General features: G+C 44.7%; 1 protein-coding gene across 1 annotated transcript in view; it reads left to right on the top strand.

Moving 5' to 3' along the window:
* The window catches only part of PTTG1IP (PTTG1 interacting protein), a 102,945-nt gene that overhangs the window by 53,281 nt on the left and 32,052 nt on the right, over window positions 1-17,612 (top strand). The window contains exons 2-3 of the mRNA XM_068245220.1: window positions 990-1,042; window positions 16,253-16,361. Of these exons, the coding sequence (XP_068101321.1) occupies window positions 990-1,042; window positions 16,253-16,361 (162 nt within the window). The remainder of the gene's footprint in view (window positions 1-989; window positions 1,043-16,252; window positions 16,362-17,612) is intronic.

Below are 17,612 nucleotides of genomic sequence, written 5' to 3' on the forward strand. Positions count from 1 at the left end.
TTAGCTAGCGAAGTGCTAGCTAATAAATAAATAAACACATTTTATTAAAAAATATACCTCCCGCAGACGCAGCCACTGAAACTGCATACCGCCAGGAGGGTTAAGGGCTAATTCACACAAGAGCTTTTCTAAACGCTTTGATTTTGAAAGCTCTTGCTAATGTTAGTGTGTGTGTGTGTGTGTGTGTGTGTACGTGTGTGTGTGTGTGTGTGTGTGTGTGTTCGTTCTCACTGAAGCGATGTGATTTTGTAAAAATCCCCCTTAGCATTGCATTAGCTAGAGCTTTTAAAATCACTAGCGTTTTAAAAGCTCTTGTAATGTGAAGCAGACCTAAGGCTGTGCCTTCCTCCTTGGATTCTGAAAGCAGAGTAACAAAATGTAGGCAATGTAATTCATTAGTCTCTGTACAAACATTTCAATATAAACGTTCTATCCTTACTAGACTGAACTAAGCCTGTTAATATAATGGGCTCTAGTCCCTTACAACCCCCCTCCCGCCCGTATGATCGCCGCATGTAAGCACGCATGCGCGTGCACACGCCCACCTGCATACTTGCGCGCGCAAATGCCCGCCCCGTCGTCATCCTGTCCCAACAGCTACACATGTACAGTAGCTAAAACAAACGGACACAGGGATTGGAGGATGACGCAGGGACAGAGGGGTTTTATTATATAGGATTGGTGTACAGTTCTTTAGCCAACCACCTAGAACCTACAGGGAGGTGTTATTATTGAATATATTACGTTAGGTTAATGGGTCTATTTTCTTATGCTATTGGCTATTAGTTCCTCATTCATTTTGAGAATGTAAGTCCTTTTTTCACAAAATGTTTTAAATATGGTTTAGTTCTTTTTATAGGGGACAAACATATTTTGCACAGTCCAGCGCTTGGGTATGATTGCTTTCTATTAGTACAGGAGCATGCTATAAGTCTTCTACAATAAAGTATTTTCATGGTTCCATAAACCACATATAAAATGTCTTTCAGATTGCTCCTTGTTGTCCAACACCAGCTGTGAGACATGTCTGAAGAATGTCAAGGTAAATTCACTTAAATTATTAAATTGCTAATTCTGGTGCTCTTCTATTGCTTGTGTTTCCCTTAAAGCGGACCTGAACTCACAACGTCCTCTCTGCTGTAAAAGATACTAAACAGCATAGTAAACTTAAAAAATAATACAAAAAATAAAAAAAGCTTTGTTGCGACTGGTATAAATCTGCACTGTTTCTACTTCCTGGTTAATGGAAGAAGACCTATTAACATCCTGTGCTTTCAAATGAGCTTATCTGCTGTGGCAGTCAAATGACATGGGAGAGATCAAATTGCAACGTGTGATTAGACACAAATAAGTAATTAAACAGGCTAAACTCTCTAAATACATACAGAGTGCATTTTTCAGTTTTCCATCTGTCCTGTGCAAGAGTTCAGGTCCACTTTAAAGGTTGAGTGGAAATTTTATTGAAATGTTATAATGAAATCTGCTCCATTCGCCAATTATTGCTATTGTTAACCATGAGTGAACAGTTCTCCTACCTTGCAAATTAGCATCACTGTAGCACTGACTCCCACAGACAACAGCAAGAACAAAGATTTACATTGCAGTTCCTGCATATGCAGTAGTGTGTAGCTAGACTGTTCACACCTCAGGACAGGAACCAGGGATGCAGCTGGCAATGATAATTAAAGCTACATAAGCACATCTGAAGTAGGGGAAGTTATATACATTTCCAATTGCAGTTTAGAGGACAAAGGAAAATTGCAGCTTGCTTTAAAAGTACTGTTATCTATTAACCGAATCAGTGGCTAGAAACTGACATTTGCTAAACCCTACTTCTCCCTAGGTGAGGCCAATTAACATACTAGTCATATGTAAGTGTTTAGTTAAGCGGAGGTCACACGACATACAGGGCAGCGTGAGCGAGACTTCCAGCGATTTGCAGTACTTTGTGCAGTGTCGTCGGGAATCTTAAAGATCCACTGTCGGTCTTAAGTCATCTTGCCACGCGGTGTCATTTGCAATCGTGCTTCTGGTCCCACCTGGCGACGTTGTGTAAAAATCGCCGGTCGTCTGGAAAATCGGCAGGTGGCTACATAGCCTGGTGGGTACATAGCTTTATCGAATGTGATGAGAGATCTGTCAGCTGCCCATACACCACAGGCCAATTCCTGATCAATTTCAGCATGAAATCGATTTAAAATCAGCCTTGTGCGCCACATCCGCCACCCTGAGGCTGTCCCCTCAATTATAAATGTCGTTCAAAGGACACCCCTCTCTCTCCCGCCCCCCCCCCCCCCCCAGTAAAGTATACATTACCTGTCCTCCACTGGCTTCCAGGATTCCTTCTCTGCATACATGCGCCCGGAGCTGCGGAGGGACAAATGCAGGCCATGGACAGGTAATGTATACCTTATGCTGGGGGGGGGTGGGGACACACGACATTTTTCATTAGGGGGGGCAGCGCTGGGGTTTTTGTTGCGTTTGATGTTCAAGCAAGTCTGCCCAATATCTTGCAACATGTTTGATTGACAATGCAAACAATTTTCACATCGTTGGTTGGACAGGATCCGCCACTTGTCAGTCTGCCAACACCTTGAACTCAGGTGCTACTGTCAGCAGAACGACTGCCCCGCGGGAGGGTCCGACGGACCCGTCATTTATAAAAATACGGCGTGTGTACGCGCCTTTATACTGATTTAGTTGTAATAGTGTGAGTATTTTGTTCTGGCTCCTAATGGGACCCCGGTTTCAGATGAAGTACCCACACCGGGTTAACCATTTCAGCGTATTACAACAAAATGCTCAATATTGCAGCTAGGTGTCCAGCGTATGCAGGAGGTGGTCAGCAGTGTTTTTTCCCATAGATTTGCGTAGTGACAGTGAAGCATACTTTTCACTGACTGTATGCAACACAGTGCAGTGTGACTTTCTCGTTTCAATGAGTTCCTGATTTTACAGGGAACACAACCCCTCACAAACGGCTGATCTATTCCAGGGATGGCAGCTCAGTGCTCTTAATAAAGGCGCTGGACTTCGGGCAACTTTACTAAACCTATTGGGTTGGTGACGTGGATAGTGTTTCCTGCTGGGTCTCCTCTTCCTCAGGCAGCACTGAGCTGCCGTCTGTGGAATATATCAGCTGGTTGTTTAGTGAGGAATCAGCCGCTATCCTACCTGACACTAGACTGTTCTGTGGGGGATATCCAGAACCGACATTGGTCGACAGCCCACTACACAAGAACCTCATAATTTTTCTTCATTTCTGAACTATTTATTGGAAAAAAGAAATGTGAACTTAATAAAATATTTGTGGAGAGGCAAGAATGAGAGATGTGGCTTGCAGCATTTTTTATTCATGCAGGTATTGAAGTATAACCTGTATAACTTGTTATCCTGCGTTCTTGGGATTACATAGTGGCTCACTGCTAGAGATGTCCAATGGGATAAGTATTCCAGATTACATGCTTAATTAATGCAAATTGTATAAAGTTTGGAATTGGGGCAACCAGTTGTGAGGAAGTTTGATTGGCCTAGTTCTAAGCTACAGCCGCTTTGCATTAGATTTGGCAATCCTAAATTATTAGTATTTCATTGATCACCTCTACTCTCTACGGACAGCATTTAATATTAACCTGTAAGGGCTGGATCACACTGCAAGAGCTTTTTAAAGTGGACCTAAACTTAGAATGTCCCCTCTGCTCTAAAAGAGTACCTAACAGCATAATGACCTTTAAACAAAAGAAAACCTTTTGTTACAGCTGATACAAATCCTAAAATCTGCTCTTTTTGTACTTCCTGCTTTCATGGAAGCGGACATAATGTTAACATCCTGCGCTTTCAAATGAAGCTTATCTGCTATCTCTGCCATGGCGGTCATATGACACAGGGAAAAAATCAAATTACAACTTGTGATTAGACACAAATGAGGGAGAATTAAAGAGTAACTGTTAGAAATAGAGAAATGATTTTGTTTTTCATGCCTATCTGTTGATCATATAAAAGAAATGCTAAAAAGGCAATGCATAACTTTAAAACCAATCTTAGGCCTCTTTTCCATGAACTGTTGAGCTGTGTGCTCAGCAAGCAGTTGCCAGGCAGCAGTGAGCAGTTACCAGGCAGCGACAAGCCGTTACCAGGCAGCAGTGAGCAGTTGTGAGAGTTTGAGAGGCATTTCACTGCCTAGAAACAGTTCATGGAAAAGAGGCCTTACTTTTTTTATTGCAGTGATTACGGTAATCCTCATGTCCCCAGCTCCTTAGTACGCAGCCAGTAATCAGCCGCAAAAGAGAAGTTGCAGTGCAGGCTGGGGCAGGGGGAGTTTCTGCACAGACACAGCTAGTTCAGCCTGATTGGCTGCAGCCTGTGTCACTCACTCCTCTTCCTCTCATTGGCTGCCTCCCATAACTGTCCGTGTCTGCCCCCTCCCCACACTCCAGCCCGACAGGCATCTCCTGATTCATGTGGGCAGTGGCTGCCACCACCACATTGCATCGCATCCATGCTACCATTTCCTTAGGGATTTCCTGCCTGAGACAGAAGTCTCGCTTTTGGTGTGGGGAGGAGGGGGGAGTAAGGGAGGAAATTACCTCACCATTGGCTACAGCTGGAGGGAGTAAAGATGGCCCCTGCCAGCGAACAGAATTCTCTCCATTTACCTTTTTTTATTTTATTTATTTTTATCTTATAAAGTTCTCTGAAATCAACACTTGGACCGTGCAATACACATGTTATGTAAGTAGAGCTAGTTATCTACTTATATATGCCGTTTTTTTAATGTGGCATAGTATGGCTGACAGCTCCTCTTTAAATAGACTCTGTAACAAAATTTTCATCCTTATTTCTTTAAGTTCCTATGCCTGTTCTAATGTGGTCTGGCTTACTGCAGCCTTTCCTACTTGCACAGTGACTGTATTATCTCTGTTATATGATCTAATCTTCTCTCCTCTGTCGGGCTGAGGCACTCAGACTGGAATGTGCAGGGCTGCTTGTGATAGGATAGAAGCTATACACACCCTTTCCAGGCCCCCTGCAGGCTCTGTATGACTCGCACACTCTGCTTATGTGAGCCTATCACAAGCTGGTTTGTTTGTGTAAACTGCCTAAAACTGGCAATTACAAGCCAGGTTTGCAGCAGAGAGTGGCAGAAACAGCACAGAGGGGCCCAGGAGAACATAATAAATAGAATGGTATGCTTTTTGTTGTAAGAATATCACAAGCTGGTTTGTTTGTGTAAACTGCCTAAAACTGGCAATTACAAGCCAGGTTTGCAGCAGAGAGTGGCAGAAACAGCACAGAGGGGCCCAGGAGAACATAATAAATAGAATGGTATGCTTTTTGTTGTAAGAATTTTAGAGTACAGATTCTCTTTAAACAGGCTGAAAGTTTTAAATGCATACAGGGTGCATTTCTCTGTTTTCCTTCTGTCCCATGCAAGAGTTCAGGGCCACTTACCACTTAACGACCACCTAACGCCGATAGGCGGCGGCAGGTCGTAAGTGGTTTTACATGGAAACTTTCCATGTCGATTCACGGAGAGTGTCTCCGTGAACAGCCTGTGAGCCTTCGATTGTGGCTCGCAGGCTAAATGTAAACAAGCGGGGAAGAAATCCCCTGTTTAAATCATACGGCGCTGCTGCCCAGAAGCGCCGTAAAGGAGATCGGCGATCCCCGGCCTCTGATAGGCTTAAGCCTATCAGAGGCAGCGCAGGACGGAAGGACACGGAGGCTGGGAATCGCTGCGGAGGGAGGGCTTTGAGGAGCCCCCCCGCTCGGCCACACAGAACGGCGGCGATCAGACCCCACCCAGCAGGACATCCCCCTAGTGGGGGAAAAAAAGGGGGGGGGGGTCTGATCGCCCTGCCTCTATCCTGATCTGTGCTGTGGGCTGGAGAGCCCACGCAGCACAGATCAGCGAAAAACAGCCCGGTCCTTAAGTGGTTAAGTGCTAGTGATTTGAAAAGCTCTTGCTAATGCAATGCTATGGGGGATTTTTACAAAATCACATCACTCCAGTGTGAACACACACATAGCATTACATTACCATGAGCTTTTAAAATCACAGCGCTTAGAAAAGCTCTTGTAATGTGAACCACTAGTGCTTAAAAGCTCTTGCAGTGTGAATCGCCCGTAAGAGGGAACAATTCACATTGACTGTTGCTAAGGGCCCTTTTCCATTTGCAACCGCAAATGCATTTGTGCTTGCAAAAGCTTTTCTTCAGTTGCGGCGATTGGGCGCGAAACGCGATCGCACCAATAATTGTGCAGCCCGATGATTGAGATTTGCAAAAAAAATTGATATGCGCTAATAGAGAAGTACATCATGATTTACATTTTAATCACTGTGCACTAGCGATCGGCAAAACGCCAGCACTTTTTTAACCACTTCCGGACTTTGATGAATGAAATGTGCCTTGTTTTGATCTCTTTACTGCTGCCAAGGTGTAGCTTTAAATTATCACGCCGCCGATCGCGTCACGCTCTCTCCCCGCCACAGATCACTTGCCCTGCCATTTATGTGACGGCAGAGCTGCATGAGCCGGTCAGGAGCCGATTTCATTGGCTCCTGACTTTGTCATCACTGTAAGCCAATCCCATTGACTTACATTGGACAGAGTCAGGAACCAATGAAAGCGGCTCCTGACCGGCTCATGCAACTCTGCCGTCATAGCGGAGGCAGAGAGAGGTGACTGCAGGAATGGAGGAGCGGTGGGTATGTGCGGCGATTCATCGGGAGGCTACCTTCTTTGGTACCAGCAGTCTCTGGTCCTTAAAGAACTATCAAATAGTTTTACTGTAAACCCCACATACTTAAGCCTCATACTCACGGGCTACAATTGTCGCCGCAACCACGTGGCACGCGCATGTTGCGGCGAAAGTTCGCCCGTGAGTATGGCCCGCGCCCTGAACCGTCGCTACTCGGAGCTGTCTCCTCGCGATTGGCGCGGTCAATCACCTGGCGACGGTTGCTTCCGCAACTGTCGCTAGTGCGCGTGTGTATGTGGACTAGCGACAGCAACCAATAGGGAATTCACGGAGCTTCCGGCGGGGGGGGGGGGGGGACGTCGGCGACAGCTTCCGTTGCATCAGTAATCCCTCTTCCACAGTTTGTATGCGGAGGGACCCGGCGACGAGCAGTCGCCGATCTGTCGCGCACACGCTCCCGTGTGCTAGCGACCAGCTACATTTGTAGCTCATGTGTACCAGCCATTATAGAGCTTTTACCCAGCAACACTATAATGCTTTTCAGAGTTCTCTCAGCACAGCCTGTGCAAAAAAATAGCTTTGTTTATACTGTACCAGCTAAATGTAACATTTGTCAGCATGGGGGGAGGGGGATGCAGAGCTGAACTATAACCTGGCTGTAAACTTTAGTTTATACTGCCAGAGAGAGAGAGAGAGAGAGAGAGAGAGAGACAGACAGACAGACAGAACACACAGACAGCTGCAGCTGATCATTTACGCTCATTTAAAGCTACAGTATATTTCTGCTTTACATAATTCTGAACACATTCTACTCACAGTATTACAGCCAGTTTTTTTTTTTTTTTTTTTTTTTCATAACACATGAAAAGGCTTTGTATTGCTATTTGCTAGTAATTACTGGAAATATATGTGACATTTTAGAATTTCAGTAAACTTTGATAGTTGGCTTTTAAGGGGGCAGAGACTGCTGGTACGGAAGTGGTTAAGTGGATCGTGGCTAGTGCAAAAGGGCCCTAATACTGTTATAGACCCTAAACAAGCTTACAGATCAGGAGCTCTGACTGATGTCTGACAAGTTTAGCTACATGCTTGTTTCAGGTGCGTGATTCAAACACTGATGCATGAAGGATCAGCAGGACAGCCAGGCAACTGGTATTGTTTAATGGACAACTAAAGCGAGAGGGATATGGAGGCTGCCATTTATTTATTTTCTTTTAAGTAAGATTAGTTGCCTGGCCAGTCCTGCTGATCCTCTTCCTCCAATTCCCTGAGCCGTGGACCCTGAACAAGCATATGCAGATCAGGCGTTTTTGACATAGTCGGATCTGACAAAGTTGCATGCTTGTTTCTGGTGTTCAAACACTATTGCTGCCAAATAGATCAGCAGGGCTACCGGGCAAGTGGTATTTTTTTAAAAGGAAATAAACACGCTAGCCTCCATATTCTTCTCACTTTAGTTGTCCTTCTAAAGAGAAGATCCGAGGTGTAAACAAAACAAAAAATTATATTCATCCAGTGCTTCCTCCAGCCCCTGGCAGCCCATATGTCCCTCGCCGCAGCTCCCCTCCAAGCCGGTGTCCCAGGGTCTCCTCCGTCGGAGATGCTGACCTCGCCAGGTCGCCATCTTTTGTGCGGCCGCCTCTCGCAATCGAGCTCATATGGCTTGGAGCGTTCTGCGCAGAACACTCCAGACCACGTGATCACGAGCGGCGCGCACAAGCTAATATGAGGCTCTGGCGAGAAGTGTATTGTTGTGCCTATGTTTTCCACATCCAAAATTTACATTCATTGTTTAAACTGTTCAGTGGACTTCAGCATGTAAATGGTGAAGGATCAAATGTCACCTTTAATCTTCAGTTCAACAATAATGAAGGGACAAACCTCTCTGTTGAAAAGTTAAATGTTTCCATGGGCGGTACATACTTTTTCGCATGACTAGGCATATGACTGATATGCTTTCTGTACTGTTCCTTGATGTACGTCTGCAGGGAAAAGCTAACCAGTGCACTACTTCCTTTCTCTAAACCAACAGATAGGAGCACACTGTTTGGGTTAGGAGCGGGCTAAATCAAGATATGATTGTATTCTCTCATTCAGTCCCCCAAAGACATACTGCATTATGAACTTCCCTCATTGGGTAAAAAAAAATAAAAATAAATGGATGCTCAATGCACTTTATAACAATAAGGGCCCAACCACAATTCCACATGTGCTTTGATCTGAATTTCAAAGCGCATATGTTTTGCCAAGGTCACTTTGAATAACATAGCAACAGCTGTGCCCCGTACAGAGTGCTACGAACCATTTTTAATCTAATTGCAAATGTAGTATATGATGCAGTTTGGTAGCGTGTGCAAATCGGAGCAAATGTGGCGCTTTGAGTCCGCTAGGAGTAAAGCGTAATATTAATGGTACCAGTATGTGTCTGTCTGTGATTTGCCCTAAGAACTTCCATTTGAGAGAAATAATAATATTATTATTATTATTATTATTATGATTCCATTTTTTTTTTTTTTTTTAATCCCACATCCGGAAACTCAATGGCACTTTCCAATTGCAGCAAAAAGCTTGCTCATAAACGTGAAAAGCACAGCGCATCACTATATTTTTCATTAGTAATCATATAGGTAGTAAATTTGCATTATTGTTTGCTCTTTAGTAGTGCAATTTTTCCTTTGACAACTTTTCTGGAAAGCTGTCCAGACTCCTCCCTCTGTTCCATCATCAGTCAGGGAGGAGCTATGAGTGTTCAGCAACTTGTCTCTTCCTATGTGTACAGATCACTTGACCCCACCTACTCCTGCCCTCTGCTGAGGTATTTACTGTACATTTTTGACCAGCACTGCAGCTACAGCAGACTCCTAAAAAGAATCTTCTGAGCTACAGTGCTGGCAACAAAGAGTTGAAGGGAACCTGCAATGAGGTGTATGGAGGCTGCCCTATATATTTTTCTTCTAAACTATGTCACATGCCTGTTGATCTAGTTCATAAGTAGTGTCTGAATCACACACCAAGAATAAGCATGCAACTAATCTATGGTAGTTATTATTATTATTTAGTATTTATAAAGCGCCGACATCTTCCGCAGCGCTGTACAGAGTATATATTGTCTTGACGCTAACTGTCCCTCAGAGTATCTCACAATCCAATCCCTACCATAGTCATATGTCTATGTATGTATCCTGTAGTGTATGTATTGTAGTGTAGGGCTAATTTAGGCCCTAACTTATCTGTATGGTTTTTGTGATGTGGGAGGAAACCAGAGTGCCTGGAGGAATCTCACGCAGACACGGGGAGAACATACGTTGTCATTGCAGGTGTTGACCTGCCTGGGATTCGAACCGGGGACCCAGCGCTGCAAGGCGAGAGCGATAACCACTATGCCACCGTGCTGCCTATGTAGGACTAATCTACATGCTTGTCCAGGGTATATAGTTAAAATTATTGAAGGAAGAGGACGATCAGTACAGCCAGAAAATTTGCATTGTTCAAGGTGCATACACCCATTGCCCATCGAGGGCAAAATTGCTGGCCAGCCTGTACAGACGCGTGTCCACTTTGTAGCGGATGACACATCCTTTGCTAAGCAGGAGGGGGGGGTGTTGAGTGATGACTGAGTGGTGTGTGCGTGACGTCACATGGTGGGCGAGGCAGCATCGCAGGCAATGTGATTGGCCAACGCGGTGGTGTGTTGAGCCGCCAGGCAGATCGCTCACGGGTTGGTGGCAGCTGTACACATGCCTGACTATCGTTTTGAATCCAACAGGTCAGTAGAAGATTAGATTGTTCACTTTCAATGCCAGATGTCCAGTTAAATAACAATCAAACTTTTGGTGCCACAGCAAGTTTCACTAGTTAGGAGAGCCCCTCTCCCTCCCTCTCTCCCTCATCACATGACTGTTTTTTTTTTTTTTTTCAAGGATTTTTCTTCAGAATGGCTGCAATAAATATGAAGATTGTGTGAGAATATGTCCTTTCCTTATTTAACTGACAAAGAAAATATCCAGCAGGGTAAACTGACAGGTAGCTTGACAGATAGCTAAGCAACATGGCTACATAGGTTATCCCTAAACTGGATCAGGAGCAAAAATTTTAGGTGAAAGTTAACCCTTAAGTGTGTGTATTTTAAAGTTCAGCCCCTAAGACTACCAAGGCTCATATTAAAGCCATTAAAGGGAAGGTTCAGGGAGGGCGGTAAAAAAATAAAAATCAATATCCACTTACCTGGGGCTTCCTCCAGCCGGTGGCAGGCAGGAGGTGCCCTCGCCGCCGCTCCGCAGGCTCCCGGTGGCCGACCTGGCCAGGCCGGCTGCCAGGTCGGGCTCTGCTGCGCTCCAAGGCCTGGCACTTCTGCGTCCCACGCGGGCGCGCTGACTTCATTGGACGTCCGCCGGGCTGTACTGCGCAGGCGCAGTAGTTCTGCGCCTGCGCAGTACAGCCCGGCGGACGTCCAATGATGTCAGCGCGCCCGCGTGGGACACAGAAGTGCCAGGCCATGGAGCGCAGCAGAGCCTGGCCAGGTCGGGTCGACCACGGGGAGCCTGCGGAGCGGCGGCTAGGGCACCTCCTGCCTGCCAAGGGCTGGAGGAAGCCCCAGGTAAGTGGATATTGATTTTTATTTTTTAACCGCCCTCACTGAACCTTCCCTTTAAGTTCATGAGGTGCTAGAGAGAGGAATTCATGAAGAACCTCCCCATTGGAGACAACAGTAAAACCCCAAAATGGTATATTTTGCACATTTAACTAAATCTAAAAATTTTTGTCTGGAGATGGGCTGTGGAACAATTGCAGTCATGGCCGCGTTCAATAGACTTCTAAAGACTTATATCGAGGACCTGTAGTAGGGATTGCGAGCACACAGCAGACTTTTAACAGAATAATGGCACACCAGAGTTATAATTATTTCCTGATGAAGAAAGAATATCGACAAGCTGTTTAAAATTGGCAGTATAGCAGACAAGTTTCAGTAAGTTCAAGCTTTCTGAACACAAGGATCTGATTTGGAAATGTTCACACCCTTGCATTTCTGGTGCTGTTGATATTGTCATTCCATTGCAATCATTGAGTCATGCATCGGGGAGCAGTCATATGACTTCACACTTAAAGGACCACTATTGCGAAAAATGGTAAAATTTTAAAATGCGTGTAAGCATCTACAAATAAGTATTTTTCTTGCAGAGTAAAATGAGCCATAAATTACTTATCTCCTATATTGCTATCACTTACGGTAGGTAGTAGAAATCTAAAAGAACAGGTTTTGGGCTAGTCCATCTCTTCATGGGGGATTCTCATCAAGTCTCTTAATCTTTATAAAGAGATTCCCTGAAAAGGATTTATACAATGATGCTGGCCAGCTTCCCTGCTTGCTGCATACTTTTTTTGGCAGCTGGACGGAGAAACTGCCATTCACTAAGTGCTTTTGAAAATAAACAAAACCCTGAGAATCCTCTTTGAAGAGATTGGCTAGTCGACAACCTGTTGGTTCTGTCAGATTTCTACTACCTACTGTCAGGCCTGGTGCACACCAAAAACCGCTAGCAGAACCGCAAAATGCTAGCAGATTTTGAAACGCTTTTTCTTTTTCTGCAGCGTTCTAGCTAGCATTTTGCGGTTATGTGAAGCGTTTTTGGTGTAGTAGATTTCATGTATTGTTACAGTAAATCTGTTACTGAACAGCTACTGTAACAAAAAACGCCTGTCAAACTGCTCTGAAGTGCAGTTTTTCAGAGCGGTTTGCGTTTTTCCTATACTTAACATTGAGGCTGAAACGCATCCGCAATCCAAAATCTGCAGCAGCCCGGGAGTATGCATTTCTGCAAAACGCCTCTCGCTCTGGTGTGCACCAGCCCATTGAAATAATTACCCTAGCGGATCCGCACCCGCAAGCTGATCGCAAACCGCAGCAGAACCGCTCTGGTGTGCACTAGGCCTCTGTGACAGCAACACAGGAGAAAAGTAATGGCTCATTTTACGCAAAAGGTGGACCAGCGCAACACCAGGCCGCCTCCGAATGGCCTCCAATCAGAGGTGCGCTGAGCCCCCCCAGAAACTACAAACGCACCTTGAACCCAAACAGAAGCTCTGCATATACACCAAAAGCATGGCTGTTAAGTGGGAGCAGCTGACCAAAAACGAAATAAATTAGTACATAGCAAGGAAATGAACAGCGCTACTTAAAAACAGGCAAGTGCCTACCTGCAAGAGAGTGCAAGCCCTACTTGTGGGATATAATACACACCGAGCATACACATGACCTGTCTACCACTGGAGGAGGATGTTAGTTTCCTGTAACAGGCCCTCCCATGGAGGATCGACTTCTACGCAGTGGGAGGGACGAGTACTTAATAGGTTGCATGTAAGCTGTTACAGGAAACTAACATCCTCCTCCAGTGGTAGACAGGTCATGTGTATGCTCTGTGTGTATTATATCCCACAAGTAGGGCTTGCACTCTTTTTTGCAGGTAGGCACTTGCCTGTTTTTAAGTAGCGCTGTTCATTTCCTTGCAATGGCTCATTTTAGTTTGGAAGAAACGTACTTATTTGTATGTGTTTACAGATATTTTACATTTTATGATTTTCACGATGGTGGTCCTTTTTAAAGGGAACCTAAAGCGAGAGGGATATAGAGGTTGCCATATTCTATTTCCTTTTAAACCATGCATATTGCCTTGCTGGCCTGCTGATCCTCGGCCTTTAATACTTTTAGCCATAGACTCCTGAACTAGCATGCAGATCAGGTGCTCTGACTGAAGTCTGACTGGATTAGCTGGATGCTTCTTTCAGGCGTGTGATTCAACCACTACTGCAGCCAGAGAGATTTAGCAGGATGCCAGGCAACTGGTATTGTTTAAAAGGAAGTTAAATATGGAAGCCTTGCTTTAGGTACCCTTTAAGGCTGGTACACATGCTAGTGTCTTTGCTGAGAATCTAACATGGGTCCAGCTGCCCTAAGGAGTTGGCAAAAGGTTCAGTTTTTGAGTTTTGACCTCCCCAAGGAGGGTGTTCCTTTGTCCACTGCACCATCATCCAGCCTCCTCTTTCCATAGCAACAGTCTGTATGGAAATCTGCCCTGAACTGTCACCTGAGGGATAAACTTCCTCGACCTGCAAGTGTTTTTGGTAGTATTTGGGAAGCCTTTGGAAGTACGCACATCACCGAGTATTTATGAACATTAGCATATCCATACTGCACACACAGGAGTCGGGGCTTGCGTATGCCCAGTATGTATGCGTTAGTCTTAACTGCTTGGGAGTACTAGTATTTCCAAAGGCTTCACCAAAACAACTGAAGTGATATTCGACCTAGCCGGTCGAAGAAGTTTTAACTGGGCATGGCGCAGCAACAATGGCCAGCACAGAGGAATGGAAAAGCTACTCTGGAACAGTACAAGTACTATGCAGTCTTCCCTCGTCTTGGGTGAGTATTGAACCTGAAGCGAGTTGCCTTACTTCAGGTTCGCTTTAAAGATCTACTTACCTGGGGCTTCCTCCACCCCTAGCAACCTATCTGTCCCTCGCTGCAGCTCTGCTTTCATCCGGTGTCACAGGGTCCCCTCCATTGCAGATGCCAGCCTTGCGGCCACGCCACTCACGATTGTGCTTTGGTAGCCTGGAGCTTTCTGCGCAGGTGCAGAACGCTCCTGGCCATGAGCGCGCACGCGGCGTGGCCACACGCTTGTGCAGGCGCAGAAAACCTCTCTAACAGAGGGGACTCTGGCTGGGCAGCAGAGCTGTGGCGAGGGACAGATAGGCTGCCAGGGGTTGGAAGAAGCACCAGGTAAGTAGTTCTTGGTGTTTTTTGTTTTTACCTCGGATGTGTCCTTTTTAAGTGTTTCTTTCTTATGGTCTGGGACCCACTAGCAGCCTTTTCTAAGTGCCAGTGATTTGAAAAGCTCTTACTAATGTAATTCTATGGGTATTTTTTTTTTTTTTAAGTGGGATCACACACACAGCATTACATTAGCAAGAGCTTTTCAAATCACAAACGCTCAGAAAAGGCTTTAAAAATTTGCTGCTAGTGGGTTCCAAGCCTTACTCAGTATCCAAATCCAGGGGAAAATCTGTTGCGTTAATTCGCTTCAGTAGTGAGTAATCTTTCTGGATAATCATTTTGATCCTGTCCATATTGTACTGCATGAATCCATTTCCTCTGTAAAACGAGCAGTAATTTCCATGACCTAACCCGGCATCTGTGGTGATGGACTGTGTGCTGAGGCTGTTCAGTGAGCTCTGCATGCTGGCTTCTGTGACTGGTGCACAACTTGTTGTTGTACTGGGCTGTGTAGGTGTCGTAAGGTGTACATTGAGACACAAGTAACCTTTATTGCGTATATTGTTACGGTGATCTGACGTATAGATTAGCTTATCTCAGCCTTCCATTCTTTCCCAGTGCGTGCTGCAGAATTGTATGACAGGATATGTTCTCACACAGTAAATCCAGACCACACACTGAGACACACAATAGAATTTTTTGGTGTTGCCGCATATTTTACGAGGAGAAACTTAACAGAACTATTATGCATCACAACGCCTAGGGAATTAAGTGATATCTTCACAGCTTAAATGCCCGTACACACGTCCGTTTTTTGCGAACGACTGGTCGTTTGAACGACCCGTCCAGTCTTTCGCCCGCTAAATCGGGCTTGTGTACAGACTATCGTTCGCGTGCTAAGAGTGAGTTTGAGCGATCCGCCCGGCGGACGCTAACGACAGTCTGTACACACGCCCGATTTAGAGGGCGAACGACGGGTCGTTCGCAAAAAACGGACGTGTGTATGGGCCTTTAGGTTACCCGTGCATGATTATTTTGGGCCACACAGAACCCATATATCTTGGCTGCAGGTGACCTGATCAGCTAGAGACCTGGATATAACAAGGTAATGGCCAAATCGGGTCGTTATTTGGAAGTTACTGGAGTTTAAAATTATATTCACATATATAGACTAAGGGCTGGTTCACTTTTGGGCGATTCTTATGGACTCCCACGCTAGTGTTTTGACAATCGTTCATGCTGACAGTTTCCATAGTGCATGATTTTCAAAGATGGATCAGGCAACGATCATTCGTTGCTGCGTTGTTACCGCACATCCCCCGATCCATCTTCTGGCGGTCGCTAAGGCGACACTGCAAGGTATAAACCGTGTACAGACATGTTGCTTGCCTATAGCACGTACTGTCCATGAAGGGAGGAGGCACTATAGGGCAGTGCTGGAGCAGGTGCCTTCCAGCAACCATCTATGTACTCCGCTGAGGTAGCAGTTTAGGACCATCTTGACCGAGAATCTAGCATGTATACAGGTGTCTCCTGATGTTACAAAAAGCTCTTTAATGTCAATGACATCTGAGCAAAGCCTGATCCCATCTTTGCCCTCTTCACCCCAACCGCTGGAAGTCGCTCCATCGTCCACCATGTCGTCATCCTGTCTCCATAGAAACATTGGGTGCCTGTATTTTAAAACTTGCTATTTCTGTGACCTTATGTTAGCTTTTGTATAATGAGCTTTTGTGATTAGTCATTGCATTTACCAAGTCTCTGATTTCCTCTTTTCAGTGTCTTTGGTGCAACACAAACACAAAGTGTGTAGAATATCCTGTTAGAAACATCCTGCCTCCCTCATCGCTATGTAAACTGAGTGATGCCCGCTGGGGAATATGCTGGGGTGAGTAAATATTTATTTGCAGAATGTGTGTGTTCCTTATTCTTCATTGTAGATTTTTGAAAAAAAAAATACCACAGTTTTAAGGGTCTTGTTTATTGGTATCTATTATTTATTTAAGTCCACTAAATTTGAGTAACAGTATCCACAGTTAAATGTAAAAAAAAAAAATCACATTTTAAGTGATTAGGTGGTGTTTTGCCCTGGCAGGCCTGAAAAGCAGGCATTTTCTACAACCAAGATTTCTATACTTAGCTCAGATGTGTATTGTCTTTAGTCTGTCCTAGTTGTTTGTTTGGAATATTATCATTATTATTTTTAATCAAACTAGCATAACAGATCAAAATATTAAATGGGAACTACATGACTGGTTCATGCAAGATGAACTTTTTAATATTAAAAATGTACAGTTATATTACAACTAAATATATGTACATGTTCACCTATATTTCCAGCAGCCATTCTGGATGGTTTTCTATAGAATGTCCTAAGGAATTCCCACAGTATGGTCAACCACAACACAGTTTTGCAAAAAAAGTCTCCCATGCCCTGGCAGCATCCCACAGAAAGTGAGTCCGAGTTCTTCCAGTGGTACCAGTTGCAAAATTCAGGAAGCAATCTTTAAAAAGCAAGATTTGCATATGTTAGCGCAAAACAGTTGACACAAGAAATGAAAGAATTTACTTCCTTCTGCTGTGCCTGTAAATGGCGAATTTTATGTACCGTATATATTCTTTTTAAAGCTGTGTTTTGGGCACAGGAATTAAGAGATCTTTGTTGGCACTGTTTCCCAGAATATTTCTGGCTGTGCATCAACTACCCTGTTTAGCTGATGGCAAATAATGCACCTTGGAGCTGGTGCTATCTCACTGTAACTACCTACGGTCCCCTTTTGCTCCTATGCTTCTCAGACAGCTTTTGCTACAGATACGCGCGCATACACACACCCCAGGCTTCACAGTAAAATAATTTTGCCTATGTGGCCAGTCTTTAGCAGCTTCTTGCAGCAAAAATGACTTTATTTATTGTATTTATAAAGCGCCAGCATATTACGCAGCACTGTTAAAACTACAATGTGTTGCATAGTGTGAAAGAGCCCGAATATAGTGTGAAAGAGCCTTACTATAGTAATATATTAATAACCAGACCTAGATGGCAGACAACAGCTACTACAACTCCAACACAAACATATGCTGGTCTGACAGCAATCCTACCATGAGAATCAATTACAACTGCACAGTACGATATCCGCTC

Source organism: Hyperolius riggenbachi, chromosome 7, assembly GCF_040937935.1.
Source record: "Hyperolius riggenbachi isolate aHypRig1 chromosome 7, aHypRig1.pri, whole genome shotgun sequence".
In the NCBI taxonomy this organism is placed as follows: Eukaryota; Metazoa; Chordata; class Amphibia; order Anura; family Hyperoliidae; genus Hyperolius; species Hyperolius riggenbachi.